The 13,436-nt window shown below is 35.2% G+C and overlaps 1 protein-coding gene across 2 annotated transcripts in view; it reads left to right on the forward strand.

Annotated features, from left to right (window-relative positions):
* ap1m1 (adaptor related protein complex 1 subunit mu 1) overlaps nt 1–13,436 on the forward strand; it is a 44,793-nt gene that overhangs the window by 19,042 nt on the left and 12,315 nt on the right. Inside the window, exons 11-12 of one of the 2 annotated variants that reach the window (XM_016571110.1) lie at nt 6,273–6,348; nt 7,592–7,660. In XM_016571110.1, coding sequence (XP_016426596.1) covers nt 6,273–6,348; nt 7,592–7,614 — 99 coding nt within the window. In that variant the 3' untranslated portion in view covers nt 7,615–7,660. Of the gene's footprint in view, nt 1–6,272; nt 6,349–7,591; nt 8,879–13,436 lie in introns of those variants that run through there. The other variant, XM_016571109.1, reaches the window with a different exon arrangement.

Consider the following 13,436-nt stretch of genomic DNA (forward strand, 5'->3'; position numbering starts at 1 on the left):
TCTATGTGAATATCTGTTAAACTGTAATTTATTTCTGTGATGCGCAGCTGTATTTTCAGCATCATTACTGCAGTCTTCAGTGTCACATGATCTTCAGAAATCATTCTAATATGCTGATTTGCTGCTCAAGAAACATTGCTGATTATTATGGGTAATATTTTTTTTAAATAAAATTAATACTTCTGTTCAGCATTGATGATTTAAATTGATCAAAAGTTGCATTAAAGACATTTATAATGTTACAAAAGATTTCTATTGATCTCTAAATGCCTCTAAATGCTGTTCTTTTGAACTTTATATTCATCAAAGAATCTTGAAAAAATGAAAAATCAATAACTTTCAATAATATTTTCAAAATTGATAATACTGTTAAAAATGGATAATTGAGCAGCAAATCAGCATATTAGAATGATTTCTGAAGATCATGTGACACTGAAGACTGGAGTAATGATGCTGAAAATACAGCTGCGCATCACAGAAATAAATGAAAAATCAATAACTTTCAATAATATTTTCAAAATTGATAATACTGTTAAAAATGGATAATTGAGCAGCAAATCAGCATATTAGAATGATTTCTGAAGGATCATGTGACACTGAAGACTGGAGTAATGATGCTGAAAATTCAGCTTTGATCACAGAAATAAATTACATTTTAACATGTACTACAAAAGAAAACTTTTCTTTTAAATTGTAATAATATTTCACAATATTACTGTTTTACTGTATTTTTGATCAAATAAATGCAGCCTTGATGAGCAGAAGAGACTTCATTCAAAATAAAAAAATAAATCTTAATTCCATACTATTGACTAGTGTATATTCTGATGAAGCTCATGCGAAAGCGTGAAGGTTGGCATTTTTCTGATCCTCTAAGTGCTCGACTTCTCCAATTAAAGTTGCTTTTTGTTGGTAATTGTTGTGTGTTTCCCAGACTGTCATTAGGTGTAGCGTGCAGCATCTCGTTGCCAGTTCTGCAGTAAATGAGCGTTTCTCCACCGAGCGGCTCTATTACCGTCAGCCTCCGAGGGCACAGACTTTGTAGACGTGTAATTTTCGCAAGGTTTTTAAAACACAAAACAATCTTTAACTTTCTCGGCTGTAGCTTTGAGCTCTTCACATGGCAGAGCTGTGGCCTAACATGAGTCCGGCTCGCAACATTTCTTGAGGTCATTACAAATATATATATTTTTTTACTGGCAGTATCAAGAAAAGTGCCATATAGGCCTAAAATAAAATTTGTCATTTTTGAACCACACATTTAGGATATGACTCTGTGTCAGATCATGTTACCATTGGTTTGTCTATTTATTTATTTTTGTTGGTTTGTTTATTTTATATTTGTTTTTGATACATCCGGTAGAAGTAGGGCCAGACTTAAGCTTCCAGTGGTGCAAACTTATATAATAACAAATAAAAATACATTTTAATGTTTATTTTTTAAGAACATTTCTACAATGTCCTTAATGTTTTATGTATTGGGCTGCTACTTTATCCAGTGTAAGATCTGAAACATTTGAACTGTTCATTCATTTATATATATATTTTTTTTTTTAGTTTTTTTTGTCTTTTTTGTCTTTTGACTTGTGCTTTAAATTTAGTCAATATTTTATCATGTCATTCATTAATTTTAGTGCATTTGAATATCACTAAAATTACAGTTTTGGTCAATAAAAAAAAAATTTAGTTGCAAAATGACAAAAACAGTAGGGATGGTAAAAAAAATTGTCAATATTTTATCATGTCATTCATTATTTTTAGTACATTTGAATATCACAAAAATTAGTTTTGGTCAATAAAAATAAAAATATTTAGTTGCAAAATAACAAACAGTAGGGCTGGGTAAAAAAAAAAAATTTGATTTCTCAATTTTAATTGATTCTCATTTTTATAAAACGATATAGATTCTTAAATCCCAAGAATCGATTAGTCGAGCCTGTTTTCTGTTAATGAACAGAACACTGTAGCACGCCTCCCATCCAATAAATCACAATAAGCTTTGTGCTTTGTTACTTTTGATCTGAAACAAAGTCTGTATTTCAAAAAACGAATTGGAGTAGAAATATAAAGTCAGTATTATACCTTTATTATAATAAAAACTTAAGTGTAATTTTAGTGTCTGTATACAAATCAGTTAATTTTAACATTTAATATTATAGTAATGCAGTACCAACTGACTCTTGTGCATATTTTACAGCATTAGTTGAGAGATTCCCCCCCCCCATGCACTGTATCTGATATATATCCAAAATAATCGAATTAGAATCAGAATCGAATCACAAGCTTTTGTTTGATTTAATTGAAGGGTTTTAATTGTTGTTTTGTTTTTTTTAAAGAAGTCTCTTCTACTCACCAAGGCTGCATTTATTTGATTAAAAATACAGTGAAATCATTAATATTGTAAAAATATTAGGTAACACTTTACTTGAAGGGGTGTGCATAAGACTGACATGACACCTTCATAATCATGACATGACACATGTCATGAATATGAAGGTTTTATGCATGTTTATGATGACAACTGTCATTAAGTGCCATTCGCTCAGTTATGTCATTTTTAATGTAAATATGACATTATTTGACCTAACCCTAACCTAACCCTACCTCTACCTTACCCCCAACCATAGCCCATAACAAAGACATCTCAAACAATGTCATCTTTGCATTAAAAATTACATAACTGAGCGAATGACACTTAATGACAGTTGTCATAAACATGCATAAAAACCTTCATATTCATGACATGTCATGTCATGATTGTGTAGGTGTCATGTCATGATTATGAAGGTGTCATGTCAGTCTTATGCACACCCCTTCAAGTAAAGTGTAACCAAATATTATTACAAATTAAAACAACTATTTGATGAAAAGAAAGTTCAAAAGAACAGCATTTATTTAAAATAGAAATCTTTTGTAATGTCAGAAATGTCTTTACTGTCACTTTTGATAATTTTAATGCATCCTTGCTGAATAAGTGTTCATTTCTCTCTCTCAAATAAAAAAAAGAAATAAAAAAAAATCTTACTGACCCCAAGCTTTTGCACAGTAGTTGCACCATTGTTAGTTTATTCTATAGTGTTTTTCTAGGTTTTAATTTATTTTTTTTGTCATGATGCATGTTTTTACATCTCATTATCGATCTAAAAACACTGAACCCCTGTCCTTCAGCAACATCCCTCCTGTATATTTTGTTTGCTTGTTTACATAGTGAAGGAATGATGCCTGTAAAGAGCTGAGTCAGCAGCTGTGCACGTTTATGTTTGTGCGTGTCTGCCTGTCTGTCTGACTGTGAGCTCACGCCGCATGCTAATGAGAGAGCGGTGACCACGCAAATCTCAGCACTGCCCACACATACAGCGTCCTCACTGACACTGGACTTCATCCAGCTGCAAATATACACTGGAGTTCATGAAGGGCTAAACCAGAGCATGACATAAACGCAACCTGACAAGCCCGAATCGCTACATTTACACAAAACAAGCGGCGCACAGATGGCACTGCGTTTAGACCTTTACAGTCTGGCCGTCTCGTCAGGGTGGACGCCGATGGTGGCCTGGTAAGTTTGTGTGAGCTGCACCCAAGAGTGGCACATTACCGACGCCAGGACGCGGCCTTCCCAAAATACCGCCCGTAACGAGCGGACGGCAGGGTTGTCCTTGTGCTTTTTTGAAAATCAGTATTGATACCTAGAATACATCTCTTGTTCTTCGTAAGCCTATTTTGCGTCTTACGTCTGCTATTTCTGTGCATTTAGAGAGGGAGGTTTTCTGAGAGAATAGAGTCCACGATTAGAACAAACGCTCGGCAGATTAAAACCCGGCAAAATCAACAAACACAGAGCTGCCGGACAGGAGGACTGTAATTCCTCCACCCTGCTCTCGGGAGACGTTTAAAGGTGACTAGCGACATCAAATGGAATTACAAAAATAAAGAGAGTTTCCAAAAACATTCCCAAACACTCCTACCGCCCCTTCCACCCATGTTTTTCATTGTTCTTTCAAACGTAACTCATCGATTGAGCCAGATAGGTGCGTTTGGAGTTCTTTTGGTATATTTTAAATGGTATATTAAAATTATTATAATAATTACGTTATTATGGTATATCATTGTTATTATTCTTTATTAAGATTTTAATATTAATATATTATAATATTATTATTATTATTATTATAGCAGATTATATATTATACTATATTACTAGAGCGCCAAAAGTTACATAGTGCTGCTTTAAAGCCAAACACACTGGAATGAATAATTCACTGAAAACACAACGTGAGTCTCTGTTCTCTCTGCAATCTCTGATGTAATCAGCCTGGTTTCCTTTACATTAGCGCTGTTTTGGACGGATTGTTTGAATGCATTCGCTTACTGGATCATTGGACTGAAAACTTTCCCGGAGTTTAGCGGCTTAAAATGATCTGATCGCAAGCAGAGAAGCAAAAATTGTGTTAAAGGGTTAGAATAGAAATTGTGCTTCAGTAATTTTGCGTTAATTGCGTTAAATTATTTTAACGCGTTAAGGATTGTAAAATTAATCGCATGCGTTAACGATGACAGCCCTAATTTATATATATATATAAAATCTGTATTATAATCTTGATTATGTATTTGCTCTGCAATTATTACTTTTTTCCACAGAAACCACAATTTTCAGCAGTTCTTTTAGTTGTTAAAAAAAATTTATTTAAAGGGGAGGTACAATGCTGTTTCATACATTCAGAGTTGTTTACACTGTTAAAGAGTTGGGTTCTCATGCTAAGCATGGACAAGGTTTCAAAAAACAATTTGGAAGACGAGGGTGGAACTCCTTATATGGGCATTTCTCCCAGAAGAATGTGCCCCCGCGTGCACATCGACCAGAGCGAGAGCGAGATCGCGCCAATCAACTCGCTTCATCCGGCGGCAACGCTACACGGGACTCGGTCAGGAAGAATGTCTCCAAAGAAGTGTGTTGTAGACCACAAGAAGTGGTTGTAAGGGAAAGATAACTTTGTTCAGCTTCCTAAAGAACCCAGCGTTATGTAAACAGTGGATACAGTTTGTTTTTCCGGGGCAGCAACGGAGTTTCACAAGTGTGTTTGTTGACGAACGTTTTATAAACAAGGCCCAGTTCGACGCTGGATTTGCACATCGTTTGATACTGAAAGATGGAGCAGTCCCAGCTATAAAAGATCCCGGTCATGATTCAGAACTGCAGACGGTAAGTGAAACGGCATCAAATGTCTGTTTTGTTGGCATTTGGCGCTCAAGTGCTCGTCACTCTTTAGCTCCGCCCACGGCGCGCCTCCAGGAGCTCGGCTTTTTCCGGAGAGAATCGTAAAGCTGTATCTTTCTTTTATAAATATGATAAAACTAAAGACTTTTTGGAGATATGAAGGATGCAGTACTACTCTATAGGTACTCAAGATTAACATGAGATTGGGTGAAACTGTGTGTGTTATGCCCCCTTTAAAGAATGTTTTATAATCTTGATTATGTATTTGCTCTCAAATGATTTTTTCCCCAAATCACAGAAACCATCATTTCCACCCAACAGTCAAGTTGTTTAACGTAGAAGCAACATACACTAAAACTCAAGAGGGAATCGAGCCCGTTAGAAACCAGCATAATTTGACCATGGGTAAAAAACAACACTTTTCACCTCTAATTCTGAGTATCAGGTTTATCTGTGGCCTCTTACAAAACGTGATTGTGCTCTTTCAGCATGTTTGGAGCAGTTGTGCAAAAGCTTGTGTAGTGATGCAAGGCCCGTATGAACACAACGAGTGACTCAATAGCGTTCGGCACTGAAAGGTGCCATTTCCCCAATCTCACTTCTTCATGCGCTTCCGCCCGCGGTGTCAAACTCTGCCACTTTCCCAGGCTGCGCTGCCCATGCGCTCAGATTTACCCTCAGATGCCCACGTGGACCTGACATGAAGCTAATGCAAAATGATGTGTAGATAACACAAGCCTGGGATGCTGTTGCCATTGCATGATATTCCACAAACATGCTTGGTGGAGTCTGTTCAAAGCCCCTTTTTGTTGCATGCTAAAATGCAATAAATGTTTTCCGTTCTTTCTCTTTTTGACACTATAAAGATGCATTGTGCATTGGAAGACAGCTTTAAAGTGGCATTTAATTTACACAAAACCAAAGGCCAAACTAGCTATTGTTTTGTATTCCTGGAATGGGTTGTTATTTCTATTGTGTTGGAGGCCTTTAGCAGGTTTGGCTAAATGAATTCACCCACAATGCATTGCATGTATGACAGTGACGTGTGTTTTGACAGGTGCGTTACCTGAAGATCATCGAGAAGAGCGGCTATCAGGCCCTGCCGTGGGTGCGATACATCACCCAGAACGGAGGTAAAACACTCTCTCATCCTCTCTTCTCTCTTTCTCTATTTTTGTCGTTGTTTTTCCACAGTGTTGCTTAATTGTTGCCAAATACCTGCAATGCAGTGCAGAATGATGGGAGATTGGTGTTAAATGTGGAGGTGAAATTGTTCTGTGAAAAGAGGATGTTCAGGACAGACGCGTGCGAGATGGTGAAACCCTGATAAAATTAGAAACGCTGGTACAGTGTGTGGTGCATGATGTTGTAGGAGATTTTCTTTCTCCGAATTCGCATTTTGAACTTTGACACTGTGTGTATCGTTACAACCGAGAGCTCCATATGTTTCACATATATTTTAGTAGTCGGAGTTATATTTTTATATTATATTATATATTTTTTTATTATTTATATTATATTTATATTATTATTATTACTACTACTATTCATTTTTTTATCTAGGTATTTTTCAACCAATTCCACCTATACATACAAAATATTTTGTTGCTTTTTCTTTTTCTGTATGTGAACTAAAGTACGAAAGTATTTATCCATAACCGTCATTTTTAACCTAGCATTCATTGTAGCTAATTAAATAAGAAAGATATTAAAAATCAAATTACAAAATAAAAAGCTACAAATTATCAGAGCATGTTCTTTTTTTTTTTTACTAAATGAACACAATAATTACATTGTCATTTATATACAGAAATATTTTTTGTCTCTGTTATGTTTACAAAAAATTGTTTAATATATTTATAGTGCATGTATTTTTGACATTTTAAAGATGTCAAACAAGTCATTGAATCAATTCATTAAAATGGACAGTTGTAACTGATTCACAGAAGTGAAATGAAGTTTTTACTAGTGATGTTTAAACCAGAGACACTATTAAACGCTCTCAGGGTTGTGAAACTAATCTAATGACATGAAATGTAAAAGCCATGTACGAAATACCAAGTGCACATATTGCAAAATTGTTGCTAAATTTTCTACAATCGTGTAAACTCCGGTTAGCAGTCTTCCTCTAAGAGTGCTGCGTATTTTATCACGACTGCATCCAGCGTCTGTTCATAATCATCATTTAAGTTCATTTTGTGAACCCATGTCTCAATCTTATTGACTGATGGAGTTTTTGATTGTGTTTTGATGGGTGGAGAGAGAAAGTTCAGCTGTCACAAGCTTTTAACTTTCCCCCCGTATTTCAGTTTTTTCCCGTTTCCTGTCGTTCTGTGCATTTAATTAAGCATCGCTCATTTCCTTCTTTCTTTGCAGACTATCAGCTGCGGACTCAGTAAACGTGAAGAATTAGCCTGGAGCACCATGGGTCAAGGAAGCGTCTCTGTCTGGCTCTCTTTCTGCTGTATGTAGAGGCTCCACACTCATCTGCAGTATTCATCATTTCAAACAAATACAAGTTAGATCTTAGATTTATGGACTGCAATTGAATCTTTAATACCGTGTTACTTAGATTTTGTCCAAATCTTCCCATATTGAATCTTACGAAACTCTCCAGAACATGTGAATCATATGAATCTTTACTTGGAAGAATCACATGAATCTTTACTTTTGGATCATTGAGATATTTTCCTCTATTGTTACATTGTTGTCATGATATTTAATCACATTCCCTTCGAATTCTCATTGATTCTTTTGATTTTGTGTTGAAATACGAGCCTGACGTCTATGTGAGGTTTTCCTCAAGAACACACAAATGCTGATTCGCTTGTATTGAATCATTTTGCATTCATTCCACAAGTTTTAATTCACATACTGCAGATGTGTGTGTGTGTGTGTGTGTGTTCAGTGTCTACGTGTGTTTGACAGTAAACGGGAATCATGTTCCTTTACGTTTCATGAAATGAAATAACCAATGATACCACGTCACATCTCAACGGAGGAAGTGTTCATACGTGTCACATTTCAGATGCATTCATACTGTAAACTCTTCATGTTTAGAATGGAGAGCCGTTCATTTGCGGTTATTTATCAGATGAATTCAACAAACGGTCACAGCGATAGTATGTTGCAGATTACAGTGTTTGTTACGTCAATAAGTCCAAAAAGGTCAAATGAATCGACTCTTATTGAAGCGTTTGTATTTCTAGGTCATGGTTTCGTTCAGTATTTCACTCCGGGAAGTCCTCAGATATTGTTTTCTAACATTCAGTATTTTTTGATGTCATTCCTGCACACTGACTATATTATAGTTTATTTATAGCTCTGGGATCTGTTCACAGTACCTCATGAGTTTACTACTGCTAAAATGCAGAATTACACTTGATTTTTAACTGCAACTGAAATCTAAAGTCAACCATGGTGCCATTTTGAAAATAGAAGACGAAGTAGAAAACATTTGTTTGTTTTTTTGTATTAATTTGTCTAATTTAATTTGCCTTTAAAGGATGGAATGTGACGGTTACCATGTTTACTATGGTACTGCATGCAGTGGAGCTGAAATGTGACATAATTGTATTCCTCTCAAAATGTTCCTGTATCTCACGTAAATAATTCACCTCTCTGTACACGTCAAGCATCAATAAAGTAACTGTTTAGAAAATACCTCGTCTGATCTGTCTCATAATTACGGAGCCCCGCACATGACATGCAAGAAAAAATAAATCAATATTTACTAATTCGTTCCCTCGATGTACTAAAACGTGCACACGATTACTATTTCGTTCCCTCGATTTATAAATCGTGTGCATGACTTCGCAAATCGAGGGAACGAATTAGTAAATCGTGCGCACAATTTATAAATCGAGGGAACGAAATAGTAAATATAAAAAAATATATATATATATAACAATCTAATAATATATAATATACTTTAATCAGGTTTGAAATTTGCAGTTTATTATATACATTATACACACACGTATAAAGATGTTTTTAATTTTTTATATTACTAATAATACATAATATGCATTTTTTGAAAATAGCAGTTTTATTTTTAGAAAATGGCAGTTTATTGAATGAATGAATTAATGTGCAGTTTATTCTGGCCAAGAACTATATATACATGCATTCTTAATAATATATTAATTATAATATACATGCAAGCATACTTTTAATAAATTAACCACACAAGAACAGCATAACCGGGTCAGTCTTTAACATTCAAACATGTATTAAAATGCACTAAATTTGACCATTTTCCTTGAATTATCCAGACCAAGTTGATCCAATCCCCATAGTACATGGTTTAATGTTTCTATCTTTACCCAAAATCATGTCATTAAATATAAAAATGATCAAATTCATTTTATAGCTGATTTTTCACGGCTTTGGTAACTGTTAAATGTCTCGAGTTTGGTGTGCTTGTAGTTTGAGGTGTTGGTTTGGGCTGATGAAGTCCTGTAACGGCTGCAGGACAGTCATGCACCAGTCCTTTGACTGTACTTGCCCTTTTATTTGGCTATCGTTACCCAAAATCATGTCATTAAATATAAAAATGATCAAATTCATTTTATAGCTGATTTTTCACGGCTTTGGTGACTCTGTTAAATGTCTCGAGTTTGGTGTGCTTGTAGTTTGAGGTGTTGGTTTGGGCTGATGAAGTCCTGTAACGGCCGCAGGACAGTCATGCACCAGTCCTTTGACTGTACTTGCCCTTTTATTTGGATGCCATTGTCCTGTTTTTTAATGCAACAGTTCTTGGCCCATGAGCACGACTCCACCTGCATGTCTAATGCAAAAGCCTTCTTATTTTTATTTAAATTAATAATCGTTCCTTTTTCCCATGGTGCCATTACTCTCAGTTTTGGTCTGTTGTACACGATCAAGCAGCAAAAGCTTTGAAAGATTATTTAAGGATAATCAGATATATGGTTTTTGGCATCTTCTGCATTACGCCCACATTTTAACATTCATTTTTCTTGGCATAGATCGGCAAGGCTTAGTTTTATTGTTCTGAGAAACTGTGGAGGTGGAATATAGTGTCCGGATAAGTCACGAAATCAAGTTTCGATTAGTCCGGAAAAGTGGAGAGTGTTGCTTGTTAAAATTCATAAGCTGTTTATTTCATAAACATGGTGATCACTTAAGCGTTCCTTATGCAAAAGTTTGAATTTAATACTTTGATTTAGCAAAGGTGCATTAAACTGATCAAAAGTGACAGTAAAGACATTTAATGTTACTAAAGTTTCACATTTTCAAACAAGGGAGTTTAAAAAAAAATTCAAATAAATGCTGTTCTTTGGAACTTTCTATTCATCAAAGAATCCTGAAAAATACAATGTATCAAAGTTTCCACAAAAATATGAAGCAGCACAACTGTTTTCAACATTGATAATAATCAGAAATGTTAAATATTAGAATGATTTCTGAAAGATCATGTGACACTGAAGACTGGAGTAATGATGCTGAAAATTCAGCTGCGCATCCCAGGAATACATTATATTTTAACAGATATTCACTTAGAAAAATGTTATTTAAAACTGTAATAATATTTCACTGTTTTTAATGTATTTTTGATCAAATAAATGCAGCTTTGGTGAGCAGTTCTTTCCAATAATGTTAAAAAAGCTTACCAAGCCTAAATGTTGACACAAAATGTACATTAAAATAAGCTTTAACAGAAGATATTGCACATTTTATTTAATGCGTTTGACCATCCTGATAAACTATAGGAATGTTTACTGTTGGTATCAAATGTTTTACAATTATTATTTCCACCTTTTATGAATAAATGCCGTTGTTATGGTTACTGTTTGGTGTTCTGGACTGAAAAACAGGCGCTTGTCCTCTGGTTCATCAGGTTTGTGTAGGAGTCGAAAGGACAAAAGCTTTTGAAAGCAAACAGGTAAAACACACTTCCACACCACACGTTCATTTCTTCCATTCATAGCGAACACATACCTCAGAGCAGGTTCTCACCGCATACGCACAAACAAAACCACAAGAATGCCAAACCGGCTGGATGGAGCACAATGACGATTGAGCCACTGACCGGAACTCTTCCTGGCACCTCCTTCTCTGTGACGTCTGGCACAGAGTGTGGGATTTCTGCATAGAAAAGAGAAAGAAAGAGACCTCTTATTAGCTCATATGGTAACTCTACATCCATATGACATATATAAAGTGAGGTCCAAAAGTCTAGGACCACTTTTTGTATTTAAAACATGGTAAAAAATAAATAAGACAGAAATATTTCAGATTCTGTTCCATTTTTATGACTTTTTGTGCAGATGGTCAGATTTTCTGATGCTTTCTTTGGATCTAAAAACATGCTGGAGAACATGATCATCAGGTCACTGAAGCAAACGACAAACTCTAAATTCAACTTTTTACTCATAATTTGTATGAATATTAAAATAAATGTTTTGCATAAAGAAGTTATTTAATTGATGCTTAAAACAAGATTTAATAATAATAAAATAACGATAAATTAAGATTTCTTCACTATTTTTTGTTATATACATACATACATATACATACAGTTGTGGTTAAAAGTTTACATAATCTGCAAAATGTTAATTATTTGACCAAAATAAGAGGGATCATACAAAATGCATGCTATTTTGTTTTTTTAGTACTGACCTGAATAAGATATTTCACATAAAATACACACACACACACACACATAGAATTGAAAACATTTTTTAAATTAATAATAACTCATATTTTTTTAAGCATAAACCTCAGAAAAGTTTAATTCATGCTTAAAATATAGAAAATATTTAAATATATATATATATACTTTTAAAAGAAAACATTTGAAATTGGGCAAGATATATTCAACTTTCAAATAAACAAATAAATACAATTTTTCGCTGGTATGATTTGTAGACAACATTGTATTACATTAAAAATGCAGAACAGAAATATTTTCACTAGTGGTCTCAGACTGTTGGGCCCCTCGCTGTCACATTCACATTTGTTATAGTAGTACTTAGTTTCCAAAACAGGTGCATTTAGTCTAAAAGTCTTACTGCACAAATCTCTTGCAGTTTAATTTCATTTCCGCCGCTCATGAAATGTAGGGCAGCGGCGTGTGTACGTGTCAGCGGGGTTGAATATGATCAACCCACGGGGTAATAAAGCGTCCTGTGAATGAGTTTTACTGACTGTAATTTCATCCTATTATGAAACTGGAACAGATTAGCATCGTTTCATCGGGTCACACAAAGCATCGTCGCACGGAACCCCCGTGTTCTGTTTCAACACGGAATGCCGTCGCCTAGCAACGCGGGCTGAGCGAGGGAAGCCCTGGTTACGCGATCGAGCGCGTGACGTCAAACGCCAGCTATTCACTCGAGGGGCGCGGAGATAAAACTCAAGGAATTCTTTCACCTGCATTGCAAAAGATAAGCAGTTAACGAGTCGGTGAAAAACCAGTCGACGGAGCACCGGAAGAAAAGCATCCTTACTTAAAAGTGTGTGTGAATGGTGCAGGACGCAATCAAGCAGGCGAGCTTACCCTCTAATTTACAGTGTCGCGGGAGGCCGCAGGGAAACAATGCAAACTCGCCGAAATGAGCTTTAATTAGTGGCCTGAAATAAATTGCAGGTGGTAAAGCTGATGTGACAGAGGTTGCATCAGAAAAATCCTCTCGGTAACATAAACCGGTTTCTGCAGTGAGTTTAAATGCACAATTATGCATTGATTTATCAGCCAGCATGCATCGTTGTGGTTTCAGTCAAACCTGATCGGCACACCTAGATTTTTACCCATTACCCAAATTTTGCCTATACATGCAATAAATGACTTTATTGGAAATCTGTCAGCTTGCTCGATGAGAGAGTTTATGAACAGCAAAAAACAAAAAAACAAACAAAAAACCTGACAACGATATTATGCAGGGAAGCTTATTCATTTTTTGTTAAACCATTCTTGTGCTAATTTTTATTTGCGATCATTACCTAAAATGGTTTAATGAACAATTTCGAGTTTCATTAGGCCTAAAAGCTAAATATATTTACACTGCTGTTCAAAAGCTTGGGATCATTAAAGGGGTCATATGATGCTGCTAAAAAGAACATTATTTTGTGTATTTGGTGTAATGAAATGTGTTTATGCGGTTTAAAGTAAAAAAAACCACATTATTTTCCACATACTGTACATTATTGTTTCTCCTCTATGCCCCGCCTTTTTGAAACGCGTCGATTTTTACAAAAC

This window comes from Sinocyclocheilus rhinocerous, unplaced genomic scaffold (assembly GCF_001515625.1).
Source record: "Sinocyclocheilus rhinocerous isolate Xijiao unplaced genomic scaffold, SAMN03320098_v1.1 scaffold472, whole genome shotgun sequence".
Lineage (NCBI taxonomy): Eukaryota > Metazoa > Chordata > Actinopteri > Cypriniformes > Cyprinidae > Sinocyclocheilus > Sinocyclocheilus rhinocerous.